This window comes from Microtus oregoni, unplaced genomic scaffold, assembly GCF_018167655.1.
Source record: "Microtus oregoni isolate MIOR12 unplaced genomic scaffold, Mior012 000004F_ref0000308, whole genome shotgun sequence".
NCBI lineage: Eukaryota > Metazoa > Chordata > Mammalia > Rodentia > Cricetidae > Microtus > Microtus oregoni.
This window is the reverse complement of record NW_024543063.1, coordinates 44,952,228-44,976,121: the sequence shown is the minus strand read 5'-3', so window position 1 is coordinate 44,976,121 and position 23,894 is coordinate 44,952,228. Positions and strand designations below refer to the sequence as shown.

Here is a 23,894-nt window from a genome sequence, read left to right as displayed (position 1 = left end):
GCCACCATCGCCCGGCAGTAAATATTTTTATAAAAAGTTTAAGAGAGCTTGCTGCGTGTGATGGTTCATACCTTTAATTCCAGTGCTTGGAAAACAGAGGCAGGTGGATCTCTGTGAGTTCAGGACAGCCACATTAAAGGCCTGTGCTACTACCGCCCGGCTCATTTTATTTTTAATTACGTGTATGCATGTTTGTGTCTGTGACCGCAAAGGTAGAAGGTGATCGCTTGTAATTTCGGCACTTGAGAAGTGAAGGAGGAAACCGAGTTCAAGGCAGCTAACTGCAAGAAACCTTGTTACGAACCAAAAAAAGGAACTATTTTAGTGTGAAACGAAGAGATGCAGTGAGTACTAAGTTACTCTTTGCCGAGCTCTTGGGCGTTAAGTTACAATCAGACCACACCTAGCCAAGTAGGCTTGCTTACCCACGCCGGGGCGGAGCGCGGGTGGGAGACGAACTCGCGGGACAGGAACTGACGTCAATTCCGCGCACATCTTCTTCCGCTCCGCCCGAGTGGCGCTTGGCGCGGGCTGGGGTTGACGAGGTCCGGAACCTCTCGACAGGTCTCTCCAGTCTGGGGACCATGGCCACCGACTCTTGGGCGCTGGCGGTGGACGAGCAGGAAGCCGCTGTCAAGTCGGTCAGTGGCCTGGCGGGGTTAGGGGTCTCGGGAGGCCGCCGTCTCCAGCTCGGAGACCTCCGTGTCGTGTCGGCCCGCCACGGGTCGGCCCGCGCGCCGCTGGAGTTTGCAGCGGGGCAATCGCTTAGGCTGATTTGCTCCTAGAGCGCAGAAAACCTGCTGCGAGTTTCTTTCTTTCTTTCTCTCTTTCTTTATTTTTTATTTATTTTTTGGTTTTTCGAGACAGGGTTTCTCTGTGGCTTTGGAGCCTGTCCTGGAACTAGCTCTTGTAGACCAGGCTGATCTCGAACTCACAGAGATCCGCCTGCCTCTGCCTCCGGAGTGCTGGGATTAAAGGTGTGCGCCACCACCGCCCGGCTCTGCTGTGAGTTTCTTATCCGAGTGGACTGGAAAGTTTTTCCCGTGGTGACTCTGTCCTCACTATATGTGCGAGGCCCCAAACTGGCTTTCTCTTGACCTTTCATAACAAATGCCATCATTTTCATTGCTAAGGGACAGTTTTTGAGCGCGTTTATGCCTCTTTTCACCTAACAGGTCTTACATTTATGCTTAATGTGGTTGGCAGTTTGTAGTTCTCCAGAACAACGTTTCTTGTTTTTGTTTTGCTTTGCTTTAATGCATCACATAACTACAAATACAAACTGTTTAGTTAATATTTTAGTGACGTTTAGTTTCATTTTTTTAAGGCTTTTTTATGGTGGTGGTGGTAGTGCGTTCGAGACAGGGTTTCACTTAGTGTGGGTTGGCTTCTTATTGTGTAGCTGAGGCTAGCCTTCAGAATTCTGGGTATCTTTCTACTCCATCTTAAGTGCTAGAGTTACAGATTTGATGCCTTTGTTCTTTTTTTAAATTTATTTATTATGTATACAATATTCTGTCTGTGTGTATGTATGTCTGCAGGCCAGAGAGGGCACCCACCTCATTACAGATGGTTGTGAGCCACCATGTGGTTGCCGGGAATTGAACTCGGGACCTTTAGTAAGAGCAGGCAATGCTCTTAACCACTGAGCCATCTCTCCAGCCCCCTTTGTTCTATTTTTGAGACAGACCAGATGACCTGCAAATTACTGTTTAGTTCAGGGTGGCCTCAACTACTTTCTTTTAATATCTACTTATGTCTGTTTTATGTGTATCTGTGTACCATCTTTTGTGACTTCGTATGTTAGAAGAGGGTGTTGGATTCCGGGGATATGACGTGAGCCTTTCTGTGGGTGCTGGGAGCCAAACCCTGGACTTCTGCAAACTCTCTTAACCACTGAACCATCACTGTAGCTCCTGTATTTATTTTTTAAACAATTAATTGTATTTTGTGTATGTATGTTTGTTTTAGCATGCATGTGTGTGGGGGATGGATTTCAGTTCATCAGTTACCCACTGAGCTATCTTATGAGTCCCAGGCTAAAACTTCAAATCTGATGTTTGGTATGAAATTGTCCCTAAAAGATAGTGACTGGGAATTGTTTTCAATTTAATTATGTGTGTTTGACATCACACTGATGTCCAGTATGGCCTCAAACCCCTGGACTTCAGTAATCCTCCTGTCTATCTGGAATTGCAGGAGGGTCCCACCATACCCACATTTCTGGATTTTTTTTAATGTACTAACCAAAACTGGGGACTTAGTTTTGTAAGAAACACTTGCCTAGCTTGGACTTTACTCCTGCACTGCTGGGGGTAAAAGCTAAGTATGTCCCTAATCTCATTATGATGTGAATATCACCAATACCACCTAAACACCCTGGATATTTGACCTAACCATTCTGCTTATCAGAAGGCTGATGTAAATCCCCTTGAGATATACTTCACCACCACCACCCCAACACACATACACTTTTCACCTCCTAGACACGCATTTAGCAAAGTATTGCAAATCTGAGAGCATTATAGTGGTTCCAGGAAGGATAACAGTTCAAGCTAAGTGTATTGGCTCACACTTTTAATCTCAGCAGTTGGGAGGCTGAAGCAGGTGGATCTCTGAGTCTGAGGACAGGCTTGTCTACAGAAGTGTATGCCAGCACAGCCAAAGTTTGTAGAGAGATCCTGTCTTACAAAACCAACAATTCAGCCTGGTGGTGGTGGTGGTGGTGGTGGTGGTGGTGCACGCCTTTAGTACCAGCACTGGGGAGACAGAGGCAGGTGGATCTCTGTGAGTTCAAGGCTAGCCTGGTCTACAAGAGCTAGTTCCAGGACAGGCATCAAAGCTACACAGAGAAACCCTGTGGGGTTTGTTTGATGGCGGCATTGACTTTGCTGGTTTTTTTGTTTTGTTTTGTTTTGTTTTTTAAGGCAAGTCTCATGTTGCACGAGCTGGCTTCTAACTCATGATCTTCAACTCCGGTTCTTGCTGTCTCCATTCCCCAAGTGCTATAGATAAAGGCCTGTTTCACTGCACCCAGTTCATTGTAATACATCTTAAACTAACGTACCATGCAGGTTAAAAGGATAGAGGACTATAATTTATTTGCTGTTAATAGGGTTAAAGAGGCTGGGGCATGGTTTAGTGGTAGCCTGCCTGCCATTAAGGACACAAGTTCTGTGTCCTGTTAGCATCACCCAAACTCAGACAAACAAAAACTTGGATATGTTCTAGAAAGAGTGTAAGTCAGAAGAAAAGCAAATGCTCAAAGGCTTTCTCCCCCTTTCTCCTTATACCATTATGTTTAATCCATGCCTACCTCCTCTTTTTATGCTGCTGAGGAAACATGAGATGCTTTTGCCCAGGCTTTTAGCACTTCCGTATTGAGTGGAACAAACTAGTTCCCCAGCAAGCTCTGCAGTAGTTTCTGCTAACCTCTCACCAGGCAGCCCCACTGCCTCCCTTGGTTGGTTCTCTTGCTTACTGTTTCCTTTTATTCTTACTCAGATGAGCAGTTTGCAGATCAAAGAAGAAAAAATCCAAGCAGACACAAATGGTGAGTCACTGGTAACCACAGACGAGGTACAGAGTTGCACCTGCATCACTGGTGACTGCAGACGAGGTACAGAGTTGCACCTGCGTCACTGGTGACTGCAGACGAGGTACAGAGTTGCACCTGCCTCACTGGTGACTGCAGACGAGGTACAGAGTTGCACCTGCCTCACTGGTGACTGCAGATGAGGTACAGAGTTGCACCTGTGTCACTGGTGACTGCAGATGAGGTACAGAGTTGCACCTGTGTCACTGGTGACTGCAGATGAGGTACAGAGTTGCACCTGCGTCACTGGTGACTGCAGATGAGGTACAGAGTTGCACCAGCGTCACTGGTGACGCAGTGGGCCTGTGCTAGAGTCGCTCGGCAGATGTCAGCCTAGGATGGAGCCCAAATGAGGAATTAGCATGTATTTCTGAAGAGGGAATGTTTTCCAGATTTTCCCAGCTTCTGATGCTTTAAAAACAGAAGTCACAACCAGGTGGTAGTGGTACACACCTTTAATCCCAGCACTTGGGAGGCAGAGGCAGGTGGAGGTATGGGTGTGAGGCCAGCCTGGTCTTCAGAGTGAGCTCCAGGACAGCCAGGACTAACACAGAAACCCTGTCTACAGAACACTCATGTCACTGTTGGATTGTGTTCCTGTTTACCTGATATTAAAATCTTTGAAACCTGACTAGGTTCAGGCTAGGCATGGTGGCTTCCCCCTGTGATTCCTGTGGTCAGGAGGATTGTTGAAGTTTTTTAGACCACCTCCCCTACTCCACCCCAGGACTATATAGCTAAACTCTGTCTCAGAAACAAACAAAACTCAGAAAGTATGAAAAGGTACAAGGCCTCCTTTCCACGCTGCTCCAGAGTTTATTGTGCCCGCCTGTGTTCATTTGCCGGGGCACTTCTAACAAATCACCCCAAGGTGGGTAGTTTAAGCCATAATAGCTGCCAAGTGTGGTGGTATAAGCCTTTCATCCCAGAAGAGGCAGAGGCAGGAGGATTTCTGACCTAGAGGCCAGCCAGAGCTATAAAATGAGACCCTTTCTCAAGAAACAACAACCCACAGTAGTTTATTGTCTCAAAGCCCAAGAGATTAGAATTCTAAGATCAAGGTGTCAGCAAAGTTTGTTGCTTTTGAGGACTTGTAGAAAGACCTTATTCCAGGCTTTTGCTGGCAGATTTTGGTGTTCCTTGGGTTTTAATGATTTTACCCAGATCTCACATGGTGCTCTCCTAAATAGCATTCCTTTGTTTATTGATTAATTGATTGACCGGATGCTTAGAAATACTGAGGGCCACACTCGGAGTCTTAAACATTTGAGGTAAGTGCTTTGTCACTCCTCAGCCCTGGGTTCCCCTTTTGATATGGGTTCAGTAATATTGGAGTTGGACACATTTAACCCCATTTCCTGAGGTACTGGGGATCAGGACAGGATAAATGAATTTTAGGAATACTCAGTTAAATCTGTAACACAGAAGTAACTACTGTTAGTGGCGTTTTACTTTAGTTTCATTTGGCTTAATTGTTTAAGTCTATTCTTTCTTTCTTTATTTTTGATAGCAGGGTCTTGCTGTGTAACTGAGCCTGGACTTGAATTCATAGCATTCCTCCTGCCTCCGCATCTCAAGTGCCAGGATTACAAATTTTTGTTACTCTACCTGGCATTGAATTTTTAATATTCCAAAGTTGCCTTATATAAGGCGAATAAAGGTAGAGATTCATATTTTCATTGTTTCTGTTCTCCGGTTCCTCTCTCCCTATCACTTCCCTCTGAGAGGTGACAAGATAATGTACAATATACCTGATTTTTTCCCATGCAACAGTATAACTTACATGCTCTCCATATTGACCTGCACAGCATTGCATTATGTTGATACATTGTTCATCAGTCATCTAGGGTTTGTCTCAGTTTGATATTATTAGAAACAGTATGTCTCAGAATATCCATGAGCTTAAATACTTTATATTGTGCAGTGCTTTTCTACAATAATTTACCCTGAATAGATTTGCTAGGTCAAGAGTATAAGCATTTGAAAAAAAAAATTGTGAGCCGGGCAGTGGTGGCACATGCCTTTAATTCCAGCACTTGGGAGGCAGAGGCAGGCGGATTTCTGTGAGTTCGAGGCCAGCCTGGTCTGCAGAGCTAGTTCCAGGACAGGCTCCAAAGCTACAGAGAAACCCTGTCTCGAAAAACCAAAAACAATTGTGGTGTGCTGGAGAGTTGCCTCAGTGGTTCAGAGTTCTCGTTGCAGAAACCCAGTTCTGTTCTCAGCACCACATCAGGTGGCTCACAACGTCCTCTGAGGACACTTGGGCACTCATGTGCTCAGACATATAATTATGACAAAAATAAGTCTTTAAGAAATTTCATTATGCTATGTGTGTGTGAGTGATGACGTGCCATGGTGTACAGTTGGAGGTCTGAGGACAACTTAAAGGCGTTGGTTGTGTCTGCCTGGTGTGACCTGGGGATTGAATTCAGGTCATGAGGTTTGGCAGCAAATACTTTTACCTAGTTATTCAGTTTTTACCTTTTATTATTATTATTACCTTGGCTTTTCAAGTTAGGATTTCTCTGTGTAACTGACCTGGCTGTCCAGAAACTCGCTCTGTAGACCAGACTGGTCTTGAACTCTGAGAGATCTGCCTGCCTCTACCTCTCAAGTGCTGGTATTAAAGGGTTGTGCCACCAACACCTGTCTTACAAATATTTTCAAAGTGGTGGTGAGGATATATCTTAGTTGGTAGGCTGCTGGACAGCATGCAGGAACCTGGATCCAATTCTTAGTACTATATGAACCAGGCATGTTGATGCTTCTTTGTAATCTAAACCCTTGGAAGTAGAATCAGGAGAATCAGAAGTGCAGTATCATTCCCTGCCACATAGCAAACTCCAGGCCAGCCTGGGCTGCATGAGACCCTGTCTCACAAACAAAACATAAAGTACCCTCTGTAAGATTGTTTTATTTTTAGTGTTTTTTGGAACAGGGTCTCCGTGTATAATCTTGACTGATGTAGAATTTATAGATAGAAAAAAAAAAGAATTTATAGATAGTCCAGGCTAACCTCAAATTCATGAGTGAGCTTGCTTCTACTTCCCTAGTCCTGGGATTACAGACATTCACCACCATACGAGGCTCTTTGTGAGTGTTCTACAATTTTATATTTCTGTCGACAGCCTGAAAGTGTCTGTTAACCCTACAGTCTAATCACAAAATGTTTAGTCAGATTGAGTTTTTCTAGTCTTATAGGTTAAAAAAAAATGGCGAATAGAATTTGCTACGTAAGGTGTAGCAAGCTGCATGGAGTCACACCTGATGGAGATGTATAATCAACTCCTGAGATGGCTAAGGTCTGACCTATGGTATGATCACACAATGATTATCAGCTGCCTGCATATGCGTGGGCCTATGGGCAGTGCCCACCTGGCAATCCGGGGTTGGTAGCCCATGCCTACTTAAGGGCTGGGAAAGGTTTGCCCGAGAGAGAGAGAGAGAGAGGGGAGGAGAGAGAGGAAGTGAATAAAGTCCTGGAATGGACTGCAGTGAGAAGAGCTCCAGTGTGTTGCGCGTCATCCTTCTGGACGAGGGTGGACGTAACAGTAAGGCTTTGCTGTTTTTTAGGATAATTAAGTCAGAAATAAAATGTTTTTGTGATTCTAAGTTTAAATTTAAGTTTTTTCTTATGTTCTGAACATGCTTCATAAACATAAAATCCATTAAATATAAAAAAGCCAGTTCTTTAATTTGTTCACTTTATTGTTAATGTTTATGTTGTCCTAACCTGTAGGTTTAGTGTTTGCCTTTCTGATGACAGCTGTTTTCTTGTGCAGGTGTTATCAAAACCAGCACCTCTGCGGAGAAGACTGAGGAGGAAGAGAAAGGTAACCGTTCTTTGACGTTCTCCTGCGAGAGAGCCTTGCTGTGCCCAGGACTTGGCCACGTGGAGCTGGAGCCACTTGAGTTGTGAGGACAGGAAGTGAGGGAAAAATGAAGAGTGCACAGTTGGTTTCTTGCTCTTTGCTCTTTGGGTCCCACCACCCAGCTCCCAAATGATCACACGGAGGCGTATTCCTTCTTATGAATGCCGGGTCTTAGCTTGGCTCATTTCTAGCCAGCTTTTCTTAACTCAGCCCATCTCCCTTTTACCCTGGGCTTTTACCTTTCCTTATTTCTGTATATCTTTTCTTTCCTTCTTATTCTGTCTGTGTCTGAGTGGCTGCCCCTGGCACCCTCATCTCCTCTTTTTCCTCACTCCTTCCTCCTCTCTTTTTCTCCTGTTTATTTTCTCTGCCTGGCAACCCTATCTGTTGCTTTCCTGCCTAGCTGTTGATCATTCAGCTCTTTATTAGACCATTTAGGTGTTTTAGGCAGGCAAAGTAACACAGCTTCACAGAGTTAAACAAATGTAACAAAGGAATGCAACACATCTTTGCATTATTAAACAACTGCGCCACAACATAAGCAAATGTAACACATCTTCAAATAGTATTGCAAAACAAGAGTGTGTTGTCCTTGAAGCCAAAAAAAAAATGTCCTCAACAGTGGTGTGTCAAATCTGGGAAGGTGGTGGCTCATCCCCCCCATAAAATCGTGACCTGAGTTTGTACCCCCAGTTTGTACCACACAGTAACTAGGAGCAGTAGCATGCATCTATGAGCCTAGCTCTGGTGGTGGAGGGGTGGTCTGACAACGGGGATCCTGAGCTTTCAGCCGAACCAGTCTAAAATAACTCTAGGCTCATTGAGAGACCCCATCTCAAAAAATAAGGGGACAGCTGCCAGGTAGTGGTAGTGTATGCCTTTAATCTCAGATTTGAGAGGCAGAGGCAGTCAGATCTCTGTGAGTTCGAGGCCAGCCGGGTCTACAGAGCTAGTTTCAGGACAGCTAGGGCTGTTACACAGAGAAACCCTGTCTTGGAGAACAAAAGAAAAAAAAATGAGGGGACTGAGCAGTTGAGGAAGATTCATGATCTCAGTCTCTGACCTCCAAACTCATGTATACAAGTATCCATGCACACTTTTGTACTCATACAGACACATTACACACCAAGTGTGTTTGACATGCACCTCAAGGGCAGAACACATGTCCTGTGTGTGCTAGGCCCTGAGTTTTATCCCTAGTTCTGGAAAACAGAAACAAAAGGTGTAACTATAGCCGGCAGGGTGATTGAGGAGCATCATGTGCTTGCAGTCTCAGCTATCTGGGAGACTACAGCAAATGAGGTTTAGAACAAAAAATAGCTTGTTCATTGCAAGGACAGGAATCCCAGAACTCAGGACCCTGTGTCAGAAGGGAGCTGTGAGCTCATGTGAGACAACATTAAATACATTAAAACTGGAAGGGAGTGGGGCTGGGCTTACCTCTACCGTGAGTGCTTGTCAAGGCCTGATGTGGAGATGCGGAGACAGTGTTTTCTCAAGGGTGGCCTTGCCTCGTGTGGGTAAAGAACGTCTGCTTTCCTCCTGACAGAGGACAGAGCTGCTCAGTCTTTGCTCAACAAGCTGATCAGAAGCAATCTTGTGGATAACACCAACCAAGTAGAAGTCCTGCAGAGGGACCCAAGCTCGCCTCTCTACTCAGTGAAGTCTTTCGAAGAGCTTCGTCTGTGAGTATTCATTGCTTTGGACAGCTGTTAACTTATCTAGTCCCAATGAAAAAGCATCTCTGAACTGGGCATGGTGGCCCTTTAATCCCAGCACTCAGTAGGCAGAGGCGGGTGGATCCCTGTTAGTTCAGTCTAGTCAGAACTACTTAGAGAAATCCTGTCTCAAAAACAGCAGCAACAAAAGCTGGTGGTGGTGGCACACGGCTTTGGGAGGCAGAGGCAGGCCTGGTCTTCAGAGTAAGTTCTTACCCAGTGCTATTTACATCTTTGAGTAGGTAATAATCTACATGATTTGCTGGATGGTGGTAGCACATACCTTTAATCTCAGTAGGTGGTTCTCAAAGCTGGCCTGGTCTACAGAATAAATTCCAGGACAGCCAAGGCTACAGAGAAAAACCCTGTCTCAAAAATAAAATAAAATAAATAAAATAAAATAAAAATCCACAAACAAATAGTCTATATGTTTCAAAAATTAGTGCAGGAGGTCGAGGGTTGTGATAGAATGAGTACTTGCTTAACAAATATGAGGTCCTGTTTTTGATCTCTAGCACTTCACAAAGCAGGATTAGGTAACACACCTGTAATCCCAGCACTTGGGAGATTGTGAAAGCAGGAGGATAAAAACTCAGGGTCATTCTGGACTAGAGCAAGGTTGAGGCCAGCCTGGGACAGAGGAAACTGTATGAATAAGTTTACAGTGATGGTCTTCTCACTTTTTTTTTTTTTTTGCTACCGTTTTTCTTCCAGTATAGCTTTTTTCTTTTTCTTTGGATACTAAATCTCAGAGTGGCCTGATGGTGATGTAGGCCCATGATCTAGCTGCTTTGAAGTACGAGATCAGAAGTTCAGGATCTGCATGGGTTACAGCGTGCATGGGCTCTCACTATGTACCGTGCAAGCCTTTGCTCCCCCCTGAGCCTCGTGGGTAACTAGGGCTGTAGGTGTGCACCACAGCACGTGATTTCTTAGAGAGACTGAAATGCTGCAGATTTAGTCAGCATAGCTGAAAGTCTTTTTTTTGTTTTGTTTTGTTTTAAATACTCTTAGAACTTTGAATAAAATATTGACTGACAGGCGATTTCTGGATGTCAGGAACATGTCTTATTAGGTAAGAACTTCGGATGACCCCAGGGTTTACAAACATTAGTCTTCTTTTTAGAAAGTGTCTGAAGAGCCCGGATTCCTAGAATGCAGCAAAGCCTTCGATGGGCCAGGCTTTGAGGGAAGGAACCACTTAATGACAAAGCGTACTCACTAGCTCTCAGAAGGGGTTTTCTGTATTTAATTGTTTGGCAGGAGACAAAGCATTGTCTGTAGTCGACACCACTGCACTGACTGCTTGAGAATGCCAAATGGATGGAGCTCTTTTGTCAAGTACTATGTGTGTGAGAGAGAAACCCAGAGGACACCCACTGAGCTCGACACCCCAGGGATCCTCCTGTCTGCACCCCCACTAGCACTGAGATTACAGGCTTGTACCACTACCCCTTGGCTTTTGACGTGGGAACTAGACATTTAAACCCAGGCCCTCATGCTTGTGTGGCAGGCACTTTGCCAGCGGAGCTATCTTATCACAATCATTTTTCATTATTAAGAAACAACCGTTTGTTGATAAGAGTTTCATATAGTACATGCTGGCTTCAAACTCCCTTTCACTGAGGATAACCTGACCTACCTACCCCTACCTGCCATGTGCTAGGCTTACGGGAGTGTGCCACCAGGCCTGGTTCATTCGATTCTGGGACTGTTGGTAGAGTAAGTTCTCCACCAATTGAGCTACATCCTCAGCCCTTAAAAGTCTGACTTTTACGGTTTTTCTGGAAATTAGACTTTAAAGTGTTCCTTTGTTAAAGGTTTCATTTATTCACCAATCATCTGTTTTTGAGATGGGGTTTCTCTGTGTCATTCTGTTTGTTCCAGAACTCACTCTGTAGACCAGGCTGACCTCAACCTCAGAGATCCACCTGTCTCTGTCTCCTGAGTGCTGGGATTAAAATCATGGACCATAAACATCCTGAAAAAAAGAAAAAAATTATTTTAGTTATTTTATTTTTGCCTGCATGAATGTGTGTGCACCATTTGTGTGCTATTGGGGGTGGGGTCAGAAGGCAGTAGACCACCTGGGACTGTAGTAGAAGGCGTGAGTCACCATGGGAATGAATGCTGGAGCAGAACTCAGGGCCACAGGAAGAGCAGCCAGTGCTCTTAATCACTGAGCCACCTCTCCAGGCCCTCACCCCTACCCTCCCCCCCTTTTTTTAAGGTCTCACTACCTAGCCTGAGGTAGCTAAGGACTAGGTAGTGTAGTTTAGTCCTAGGATCCAGTGATCCTTCTGTCTCAGCCTCCTAAGTGCTAGGATTACAGATGTAACCAGTTGAGCGAGTTCTTCTGATCTCAGCGTTTTAAATTCCTTTCATTTAAAAGACTTGCCCTCTCAATTCAGCTGTTTTTGGAATAATTGAGTTATGTAGCCACATGGCTAGCCTGGAACGTACAGAGATCTTCCTGCCTTGGCCAGCCAAGTGCTGCAATTACAGATCTGAGCTAGTGCTTGGAGCTTGAATTGTCCTCTTTGGCAGGTTTTCTCTTATGTATTCATTGTAAGGTAACTGGATGGAACCCAGATTGCATAGAGTTCTTGGGTTATTTTATTGTTTGGGTTTTCTCATTCTTTGTGGGGCTTGCGTTCCTATACTTGTGATGGGAATGCATGTGCAGACACTTGGAGGCCCGAGATTGATATTGGGGAGTCTTCTCTTAGCATTTCCCACCTTGTTTTTGGCCAGGGCCTCTCTCTCACTGAACTCATAGCTTACCTATTGGCTAGACTGGCTGGCCAGCAAGCTGGGAATCCGGCATCCCCACACGCCTTTCAAACACTAGGTCTACCTAGTGTTTGCCACCGTGCCCAACTTGGATTATTTTATACTTAAAAAGATTTGAAATGCAAGAAAACTAATGAAGCAGTGGAACCTCTTGGGTTGGTGAATCACGATTAGGTAGTAACTTTTTTTTTTTTTTTAAACAAGCAAGTTAGAGGCTGTCTTTGTTACCAAATAGAAAATACTAAAAGGTTTTGTGTCTGAGAACCTACATATGCCAGAAGAGTTTGCCTTTTAGAGGTGGAGAAGACTTAGAGAATTTCTTAATTTGGTTTGGCTTTTTTATTTTATTTTGTTTTTTTTTGAGATAGGGTTTCTCTGTGTAACAGTCCTGGCTGTCTTGTAGACCAGGTTGGCCTTGAACTCAGAGATCTGCCTACCTCTGCCTCGAGTGTTGGTATTAAAGGAGTGTGCTACCACTGCCTGGCTTTTTGTTTCTTTAGCATTTTTATTTAAAATATAAAATTCTCAAATTTATGTGTGTGGGTGTTTTGCCCACATATGTTTTTATGCCTGGTTCCCTTAGATGCCAGGTGAGGGTGGTCAGATCCATAGAACTGGAGTTGTGAGCTGCCACATGGGCGCGGAGAACCTAACCAAGCTCCTTTGGAAGAGCAGCCAGTGCTCTTATCTGCTGAACCATCTCTCCAGCCCCTTTGTCTTTTATTGCATTCATTGTGTGTGTGCATGTGCAGAGGTTACAGGGTAACTTGTGGGGGTCAGTTCCCTCTTTCTACCATGTGGGTCCATCTGACAGATCAAACTCAACCAGGCTTGGTAGCAGGTGCCTTCACTCACTGAGCTATCTTGCTAGTCCTCCCCTACTCCCCCTTTTAAAAGGTAAAGCCTCACTCAGTAGCTTAGACTGACCTGGAACTCATGTGTAGCCCAGGATAGTCTGCAACTTGAAGCAATCCTTTTTCCTGAGCTTTCTAAGTGTTGGGATTATTGGAATGAGACACCATGCCCAGCTATTAGCTTTTCTGTGAAAAGCTGAACATCTGTGCTGTGATCCAGGCTCTCAAGACAGAGGTGGAGGTAAATAATCAGGAATTCAAGGCTACCCTCAGCTACATAGATCAAGGCCAGCCTGGATTATGTGAACTCTTTCCTTTAAAAAACAGAAGCAAAAAGCTTCCTGGGCTGGCGTGATGGCTTAGTGGATAAAGACATGGCAGTGCAAGCTGATAACTGTCATCTAATCTGCGGAATTCATGGTAGGAGAGGACCAACTTCTAAAAGTTGTCCTGTAACCTCCCATGTGCATGGGCCACCGCAGGTGAGACCCACACTCACAGGTGTGTCATGCACGTAGGCATGGTAATGATAAATACATAAAAATTAAAGATAAGTAAAGGGTGTTGTGTGGGTTTTGTTAGATGTTTTGTGAATGTAGGGGTAGTAGAGAACTTATTGTAAACACAGCATAAATGTAATATTAATTGCTATTTGCTATGTAGTTGATTAAGAGCTTGTTGCCAGGACTAGGAATGTAGCTCAGTTGGTAGAGTGCTTAAAACCCTGGGTGTAATTGCCAGCCCTGCATAAACCAAAAGTAGTGGTGTGGGCCTATCATCTCAGCACTCTGGAGGCGGGGGCAAAAAGCAAACAACAAATTAAGAAGTTGGTGCTTTTCTAGTCTTGTTTTTTAGACTATTGCACAGTAGCCCAGGCTAGCCTTGAATTTCCGGCAGTCCTCTTGTCTTAGTCTATCAAGTGTTGTGATAACAAGCATGATGTAGCATGTCTCTTAATCTAGTCTTAGATTTGACTAGATTTAATCACATCTATCTAAATAACCACACTTACCTGGTTACCATAAAAACTGACTTAATCACTTTTTTTTTTTTTGGTTGCCCTGTTAGTCCAGCTGGGCACACAAAATTGGGGCTCAATTTTGGCACCTGAACCAAAAAATAAGACTTTTAGGATAGCAGTGTACTTGACTTGGTAGAGTGCTTAGCATGCACAAAGCCCTGGTACTGTGTAACTGTGGTGAAGCACTCAGGAGATGAGTCAAGATGGGCTATAGTGAGCGCCAGGACAGCCAGGGCTACACAGAGAGACCTTGTCTCCAAGAAATAAAAATAGTTTTTTAAAAATAAGGCAAACCAGGCATGGCGGCACATGCCTTTAATCCCAGCACTTTGGAGGCAGAGGCAGGTGAATCTCTGAGTTTGAAGCCAGCCTGGTGCGCAAAATGAGTTCAGGACAGCCAGGGCTATACAGAGAAATCCTGTCTCAAAAAACCAAAAATCAACAACAAAAAGGGTAGAATGATTAGAATAATTAATGGTAGCCTTAACACACAAATACATAGAGAATAAATAAATGTAAATTTTAGAATAATAGTTTGATTGAGATAGGAAGCAACATGTCTTGTTAGATCTAGGGTAAGATGTCTAAAAACATCTCATCTCTACCTTGTCTCCTAGGAAACCGCAGCTCCTCCAAGGAGTCTATGCCATGGGCTTCAATCGACCATCCAAGATCCAGGAGAATGCGCTGCCCATGATGCTTGCTGAACCGTGAGTACAGACCCAGCTGTACCTCTTCATAGGGGATTTTGAGTTCAAGACCAGACTAGACTGCAGTGAGATATTGTCTCAGAATTAAGTAAATGAATAAATAAATCCAGAAATAATATTTGAAAATTACTTCAGAGTTTGGAATGTACCTCATGGTAGAGCAGTTACTTGGCATTTATTTATTTATTCATCCATTCATTTTTGTTTTATTGAGATAGAGTCTCACTATTTAGTATTGGCCTACCTGGAGCTGGCTGTGTAGAGCAGACTGACCTAAAGCTCATAGAGATCCGCCTACCTCATCCTGCCGAGTGCTGGGGTTAAAGGTGTGTGCTAACATTCCTGACCTTGCTTGGCATTCTTGATAACTCGGTTTAGTCTCTCCTTCAAAAACAAAAACAAATTTGGTTCAAAACTATTTTGAGGGGCTGGAGAGATGGTTTAGCAGTTAGAGTACCTGCTTCTTTTCTAGAGGATCTAGGTTCAGTTCCCAGCAACCACATTGTGATTCTCAACCATGTATATAACTCTAGTCTGAGAGGCCTGTAAGTGCTGCACAGAAATATGTGTACGTGAAACCTGTTCACGTAAAATAATTACAAAAATACTACATAGAAATACGTGTAAGTGAACCGTTCACGTAAAATAATTACCAAAAATACTACATTGAAATTTTTGAGCTCTGCAACAAAAAGTATTCAGAAAGATACCAGTAACATCTCTCTAGCTTTAGAATATAACATTACTCCAGTTGTATGTGGACCAGCCTATAAACCCTCCTCTCCCACCCCTTTGCCTACCTCCTCTGAAGCAAAATGCCACCCTGAGATTGGTTGTTATCTCCTCAGGTGTCTTTGTGCTTTCATTGCTCTGAAGGGTAGCTCGCATATTTTTTTAAGGTTTATAATTGTTTTTTATTGATTCCTTCTCCCCTTTCCAGATTGTTTTTATTAGTAAAGCAGCAAATGACCTAATTTAATGTCTCAAGCATTTTGAGCTGAGGACTGTGGCTCACATAGTCTGGGGTTTCAAAATGAGAGCATGGACACTGGTCCCCTCCCACCTTTCACAGCACCCCCCCCCCCCCATCAAGCCCGTGGAGCTTGCGTATTTTTAAAGCCTAGACTATATTTTCTATATTCTGTGTAACCTTTTTAGCTCAGCTTCTTTCTTCCTTTTTTTTTTTTTTTTTTTTTTTTTTTTTGATTTTCGAGACAGGGTCTCTCTGTAGTTATTGGTACCTGTCCTGGAACTAGCTCCTGTAGACCAGGCTGGCCTCAAACTCACAGAGATCCGCCTGCCTCTGCCTCCCGAGTGCTGGGATCAAAGTCATGCACCACCATCACACATCCTTAATTTCAATTTCTATTCAGTTCAGAAACATAGATAATATGATGAAACTTGAGAAAGATTCATTATAAGAAAAAACATTCCAGTGTTTGATTACTTGTTTTTTGTTTTTTTATATATATATTTTTTGTGTGTGTGTGTGGTTGGTTTGGTTTTTGTTGTTTTGTTTTCCTCAAGACAGGGTTTCTTACTATAATCCTAACTGTCCTGAACTAGTTCTTTTCTGGGGTGTTGGGAGGGGATAGTTCAAGACAGGGTTTCTCTGTGTATGTAGCCCTGGTATCCTGGAACTCTGTAGACCAGGCTGACCTCGAACTCAAGAGATCCATCTGCCTAAGCCTTCTGAATGCTGGGATTAAAGGTGTGCACCACCACTGCCCAGCAGAGTTTGACTATATTTGGTTTTTGTTTTAAGGTTTATTTATTTATTATGTATACAGTGTTCTGCCTGCATGTATACCTGCATGTAACAAGAGAGCACCAGATCTCTTAGATGGATGTGAACCACCATGTGGTTGCTGAGAATTGAACTCTGGAAAAGCATACAGTGCTCTTAACCTCTGAGCCACCTCTCCAGCCCAGGATGTTTCAGTATGTTTAACCAATATTAACTTTTTTTCTTTTTTGAGAGAGTGTCTCACTATGTAGCACTGACTGACCAGCAACTTACTGTTGACCAGGCTACTCTTGAACTCAGTAATCTACCTGTTTCTGACTCCTAAGTGCTGGGATTAAAGACATGGATCATCATACCTTGCTCCAATATTAAATTATTTCTGTTCTTTGTCAATGCAGCCCACAGAACCTGATTGCCCAATCTCAGTCTGGTACTGGGAAAACAGCCGCCTTTGTTTTAGCTATGCTCAGCAGAGTGGAACCAGCAGACAGATACCCTCAGGTGAGTATAGAAGCCTGGGGCTCTGGCTTGCCTGTCCTGAGATGGAGTACCGCCATTTGATGAGGTCTGACTAACATCACACCTCAGTCATCGGCTCCTGCAGAGCAGTTAGTGCTTCAGGCCTTGACAGGGCAGAATTCTTTTGGAGACAGCAACTTTAAGCAATGGTTTCTTAAGGCCTCCACCAATACCGACCCTGGGCTCGCACTAGGACAGGGTTACTTTCAGAGGCATTTGTGTACAGGTGAGCAGTGGGGTCTGCTTGAGGAGCAGGCCTCCTGCACTATTTCAAGAGGTGATGGCATCTTGTGGGCTTAGGCCTGTTGTCTGTGACTGAACTCATCTGTGGTTTCTCCACTAGTGTTTGTGCCTGTCCCCGACATATGAACTGGCACTTCAAACGGGAAAAGTGATTGAGCAGATGGGCAAATTTCATCCAGAACTGAAGCTAGCTTATGCTGTTAGAGGCAATAAATGTGAGTATAAATAAAGGTGAAACCTAAACAGAGGTCTTGGAATCTGTAAGCCTGGCCTACTATGTCTGTCAGCACGATTAGTTTCTCATAATGGAAGGTTATTGTGCATGCACTAATAACTTTATAAACAGTTATATCAGTTTCAACTTGAGTCAGCTGAAGTTTCTGAGTAGTGGTGTGTGTGTGTGTGTGTGTGTGCGCGCGCGCGCTTTACAATAGAGATTTGACCTTAGGAAAACTAGCTATACAAGAAGAATGAATGTCTGTAGGCCAGAAAGCAGAACAAAGTCGGTTCCAGGATCCTTGACTGAGCTGCCAGTGTAGGAGGAAAGAAGTGAACTACATGGGAAGGCGGATGGTAATGTGTGAAAGGAACACTGCATGACGTTCAGATTAGGAGAGGGCAGGGGAGAGGGCTGCGGTGTTCAGAGCCCCTGTTCTTTCAGAAGACCTGGCTTCAGTTCCCAGCACCCACATGGGGCAGCTAACAACTGTCTGTAGCTCCAGTTCCAGGGGATCTGGAACCCCTTCTGGCCTTTGAAGGAACCAGGGATGCAAAACACCACCCCTCCCTCCATTAAATTTTTTTTCAAAGTTTTTAGGAGAAAGGAAAGAACTTGCAGGTTTTTGTCTACAATGCACTATACCGGTATTGTTTTATTTCACAGCTGAAGAAAGCAAGACTTAATTAAGGATGACCCTCGTGTGTTTTATTTATGTGATAGGAGTATGGTAGCCACTGTGTGTGTGTGTGTGTGTGTGTGTGTGTGTGTGTGTGTGTGTGTGTGTGTGAAGTCAGTTCTTCCCTTCCACCGTGTGGTAATCAGGATTGAATTTGGTTCCCAGGATTGAACCACTATGTGGTTCCCAGGATTGAACAAGTGACTTTACTCACTGAGCCATCTTACCAGCCCTCACATATGTTTTGAAATCTGGAATTGATTTGTTCTGACAGTTCTGAAAGGATGTGTAAGACTTTTATTTTCAAAGCTGGCTTTCCTTTGTAATCACCTGAAGAAAACGTGTCTTTCCACAGTGGACAGAGGTCAGAAGGTCAGTGAGCAGATTGTCATTGGCACCCCCGGGACCGTCCTGGACTGGTGCTCCAAGCTGAAGTTCATTGACCCCAAGAAGATCAAGGTGTTTGTTCTGGACGAGGCTGATGTGATGATAGCTACTCAAGGCCACCAAGACCAGAGCATCCGCATCCAGAGGTAGGACCTGGACCAGGAGGACCTCCAATGCCTCCTCTTGCATCTTTGGGTTCTCTGCTCTGCTCTGGGCAGCAGTATTTGTGGGATGGGCCATTTCCACAGCAGCTCTCAGCATGCTCCCAGCCTGGGGTGAGAAGGGAGACCTGGGACCCTCACTCAGCCCAGTACCACGCTCGGTCTGCTCCTCCCTCCTCAGGATGCTCTGTATCCCACTCAGCCTGTGGGGCTGCAGCCCATGCAGGCTGTGGAGGCTGGGCTTGTGTTCCTTCTGGCAAAAAGCTTGAAGTCGTGCAAAGTGCCTGGGCCTCCACTTGCAGGATGCTGCCCAAAAACTGCCAGATGCTGCTCTTCTCTGCCACCTTTGAAGACTCAGTGTGGAAGTTTGCCCAGAAGGTGGTCCCAGACCCCAACATCATCAAACTTAAGCGTGAAGAGGAGACTTTGGACACCATCAAACAGTATTATGTCGTTTGCAATAACAGAGAGGAGAAGTTCCAGGCCCTGTGCAACCTGTACGGGGCCATTACCATTGCCCAAGCCATGATCTTCTGCCATGTGAGTAGCTGCGGCTGCCCTGCCGGGCATATTCACTGCCCTACCTTCGTTCAGCCCCACTTCCTTTGCTCAATAGGACCAAATTCTCTGTGTGGCAGGAACTGGCTTGTGGGAATGGGGAAGATGGTTTCTTTGATAGCCACGTTCCTGGAGTTACATAGTTTTAACACAGCATTGTCAGAACAATATCTATTTGTAGGGGATATGTTATTGAGAAAATATAAAAGAAGTTGCTGATGACTAAATTGTCACAGGAAGAAACACTTGAAAATACTGTTAGGAGAGCTGGAGAGATGGCTCAGTGGTTAAGAGCACTGGCTGTTCTTCCAGAGGTCCTGAGAGTTCAATTCCCAGCAACCACATGGTGGCTCACAACCATCTGTGATAAGATCTGGCCTCTTCTGGCCTGCAGGCAGAACACTGTAAACATAAATCAATCAATCAACCAACCAACCAACCAACCAACCTTTAAAAAAAAACCTCTTAGGAACAAAAGATTAAGACATCATCCTCTGTTAGTTCCAGACTTCCCCTGTGATTTTGTTTTTTTTGGGGGGGGGTTGTTTTTTCAATATGGGGTTTCTCTCTGTGTAGCCCTGGCTGTCCTGATACATGGCTGTGTAGACCAAGCTGCCTCTCTAGTGCTGGGATTAAAGTTGCAAAATGTTCTCTTCAGCCCTTATTTATTGCCTTATTTTAAAACTGAGGCAGTTAAACCTGAGAATTGCTTATTACATTCAATAGTTTAGTTGCTTGAGACTACCATTACTCAGAACCATCCCTTCATGTCTCTGGCAGCATGTCAGGCTCTAGCCCGGACAGCTCCAGGAATCTGGATAATGGAGTAATAGTCTTGTAGGATTTCTGATTTCCCTTATCTCTTTTGTGACCTATCCAGGTTTGTTTTTGTTTTTGAGATAAGGTCTCAAAATATAGCTCAGCCAAACCTTCAACTTCAGGTATTTCTGCATCAGCGTTCCAAGTGCTAGAATTACAGGTGAATATTTTTTTAAAGGTTTATTTATTAATTATGTATACAGCATCTGCCTACATGTATTCCTGAAGGTCAGAAGGGGCACTAGATCTTATTACAGATGGTTGTGAGCCACCATGTGGTTGCTGGGAATTGAACCCAGGTCTTCTGGAAGAACAGTCAATACTCTTAATCCCTGAGCCATCTATTGGCCCATAGGTGAATTTTTTTTTTTTTGGTTTTTCGAGACAGGGAGACAGGGTTTCTCTGTGGTTTTGGAGCCTGTCCTGGAACTCGCTCTGTAGACCAGGCTGGTCTCGAACTCACAGAGATCCGCGAGTGCTGGGATTAAAGGCGTGCGCCACCATCGCCCGGCTCCATAGGTGAATTTTTAAAATTAATTTTGTGTTGTACATTTGGCATGTCAGGATATCTGGGACGTCGGTGCTCTTCTTCCACCTTGTGAGGTCATTAGGCTTGGCAGTGAGTATCTTTGCCCACTGAACCATTTCACCAGACCCAAGTGTACTTTTATAGTAGCGACATTGTGGAGCAAAAATACCAGTGTCCCCCAGGTGGTATTTTTGCTAGCTATTGTGCTGTCAGATTGGCAGTTTTAGCATACATGATGTTTAGCTGCTAAGTTTCAGATAGACTCTTCTGGATCTTCAGTAGTCCCTCTAGGTACTAATATTTCTTAAACATTTGTGGGGTTTTGTTTGTTTTCTTCCCCAGACCCGCAAAACAGCTAGCTGGCTGGCAGCGGAGCTCTCCAAGGAGGGCCACCAGGTGGCTCTGCTGAGTGGGGAGATGATGGTGGAGCAGAGGGCAGCTGTGATTGAGCGCTTCCGAGAAGGCAAAGAGAAGGTCCTGGTGACCACCAACGTGTGTGCCCGTGGTGAGCAAAGGCTGGCCCCATTCCCCAGGCTTGGGGTCCCAGGCCCTCCGAGCAAGGAAAGTGCCTGTATCCTTGGTCTCATGGAGGTGGGAGGGCTTTAGACCAATTCCCCTTGGGCAATAGGAACCACTGGGAGGAAGCCAGCAGTCCCGACTTGGTGTGAAGAAACTCAGGCCTCCAGACACTTGCTTTTTGTTCTTCTGCCGAGGCCACCATCCTGTAGGCGTCCTCTTTAGTGCCCACAGCCCAGACATAACCAGCCCGAGCCATGTCTCCAGTGGAAGTGGGTGTGTGCGGCTGACGGTGGCCCCTTTTTCCCCTGCCTCCCTCCAACCCCTTTGTGCAGGTATTGATGTTGAACAAGTGTCTGTCGTCATCAATTTTGACCTTCCTGTGGACAAGGACGGGAACCCGGACAACGAGACCTACCTGCACCGCATCGGGCGCACGGGCCGCTTTGGCAAGAGAGGTCTGGCTGTAAACATGGTTGACAGCAAGCACAGCATGAATATCCTCAACAGAATCCAGGAGCATTTTAGTGAGTCCCTGAGTTGGCTGTGCCTGGAACCTTTTCAGAGGGGAGTGTGGGAGAGGGGAGGTTTCCTTTGTCCGTGCATATGCTGCCTCCACCTGGGCCTTGTCAGGGAGAGCACCTGCACACTCAGGGCTCAGGGACTGGAGTATCAGTGCCCTGGCACCTGCCTAGGGGGACCTGACAACCTCCCCGGGAAGTCGGTATCAGTGACCAGGGCCCTGTTGCCAGCTACTCAGGCTCAGGAAGCCTGCCCTGTGCCTGGAGGAAGCATCACTGTCCCACAGCGAGGCGCCTCCCCAGACTGCCATGCTGCTCTGGGTGACGTCCGTTGCATTTCCATGATAGTCCACAGTGTTCTTCCGATCTTTTTTTCCCTCAGATAAGAAGATAGAAAGATTGGACACAGATGATTTGGATGAGATCGAGAAAATAGCCAACTGAGAAGCTTCACCAGCAACTGGCACCACCCTCAGCACTGTCCCTGCCTGGGAGCATGGAGCTTTCATGGCATAGGCCTTGACAGGCACCTCAAAGACCAAGGCCTGAGTAGAGACTACCTACCTCATTCAGAATTACGTTTGGAACTGACAGATTTGTGCAAACCGTGGGGGGACATGCAAGGAAAATTTTCGCAGTTTAGAAAATAGTCCTAGACACATGTGGTGGCGCAGACCTTTAATCCCAGCACTTGAGAGGCAGAGGCAGGAGTGTCTGTCATTCCAGGCCAGCCTGGTCTTCAGAGTTCCAGGGCAGCTAGAGCTACAAAGTGAGACCTTGTTTCCAACCATAGTCCTCAGCTCTGTCTCCCTTTAAACCCACATTGTCTCTTCTATGGCAGTATGGTTGCGACTGGTGATGTTTCAGCCCAGAACTTGCTGCCCACTCCCTGGCTCCTGTGTTTGGACCAACCTCCAGCCTTGAATAAATGACAGAGAAAAAGGTGGTTCAGAGACCAGGAGAGCCCTGAGTGCCCATCCCTCCCATAGCCCCTTCTCTCTTCCTGCTGGTGAGCGTCTTGGCTGCCGCTTTATTCTTCAGATTGGCAGACAAGATGGACCTCAGCAAAATCACAGACTCACAAGGGAGACGATTGGTCTACTGAGTAGACAACCCCACTGAAGATGGGGCCTGTCTTCTCTTCCACTCCATCTGTTCTGGACCTGGCGCATTGTTTGGTTCTAATCCATGGGATTTCATGCCAACAGCAATTTAGAAAGGAAGTTATGACCAAACAAAAAAATATTCATTATGCCGTTAGCAGACTTATGGATTACTTCATACATTGTATGAATAAGATTAGATAAGGCACAGTGAACATCATTTTCAGAAATTTTTAAAATAATTATGAGAAGCAATTTACTAATCATGGTTTGTTATTTGTATTTTTATGCTTACTAGACTAATATATGCGCATTAAAAATTGTGTATGATAGTGCTGTGTTTACTTGAGGCACGCATAGCTTCCTGCTTGCTCAACATGTCCCAGTGTTTCTTCTGTCTTCTCCATGGCTGCTTTCATTTGGGGTAAGTGTGAGTATTCCATGCACACGTTCCATACTACTTTGTAACCTGATGACTCAATTGTAGGCATTTTGGCGGTTTTGGCACATATACATACATCTATTTTACTCTGGAAAGTATCTGTCACCTGGTGTGGGAGGTCCTTCTGTTGATGTGTGTCAGCATGGCCAGCCTGGCATATATTTTCCCCAGTGAAAGGATTTCTAGCATGTTCTATTACCCATAATGCCATAGTGACTAGCTCAGGCCCTGTCTTGGATATGGTAAGAACTGCTCTTACATTCCTGGATATAGACTTCTTGGGTCAGCGTGGGAACACTTAAAGTCATAATTCACCCCCAGTTAAGCCTGCCCCAAAAGTTCTTATCAATTTGTTGCTGTAGTAATATAAAAAACATGTCTTTTACCTCTTCCTTCCATAATATCCCTTATTTTTTGAAGTAGGGTCTCACTGTGTAGCTCTAGACATCCTGGAACTCACTTTGTAGATCAGGCTGCCCACAAACTCATAGAAGAAATCCACCTGCCTCTGCCTCCTAAATGCTGTTAAATGTTAAAGTCATGTGCCACCATGCCCGACTTTTGTATATCCATTTTGTATATCCAGGCTAGGAACTGGGGAGATGACTTGACAGTGAAGAGCATGTGCTGTCCTTAGAACGGACCTTTGTCTCCCTGCGCCCACATCACATTAACCAGGTACCCAACCCCAAGAGACATAATTACCTTTAATCCCAGCACTCTGCAGACAAGATCTCTTGAGTTCCAGGACAGCCAGAGTGACATACAGTCCATGTGTCAAAGACAAAACAAAACCATCTTTCCTGTAGAATCAGTTTTTGGGTACTGTATTTTTATGCTCATGTAGATCTTAGGATGCCTGGTGTGTTGGTGCTCACCTGTAATCCCAG

At 44.9% G+C, this 23,894-nt stretch overlaps 1 protein-coding gene across 1 annotated transcript; it reads left to right on the top strand.

Annotated features, from left to right (window-relative positions):
• Positions 1–486: 486 nt before the first annotated feature.
• Positions 487–22,894, top strand: LOC121447084 (ATP-dependent RNA helicase DDX19A). The gene is made up of 12 exons (XM_041650125.1): positions 487–641; positions 3,505–3,553; positions 7,378–7,428; positions 9,017–9,152; positions 14,471–14,563; positions 16,709–16,811; positions 17,173–17,287; positions 18,324–18,501; positions 18,819–19,056; positions 20,765–20,927; positions 21,274–21,465; positions 21,842–22,894. The coding sequence occupies exons 1-12, from the start codon at positions 585–587 to the stop codon at positions 21,901–21,903; spliced, it is 1,437 nt and encodes a 478-aa protein (XP_041506059.1). The 5' UTR covers positions 487–584; the 3' UTR covers positions 21,904–22,894.
• Positions 22,895–23,894: the final 1,000 nt, after the last annotated feature.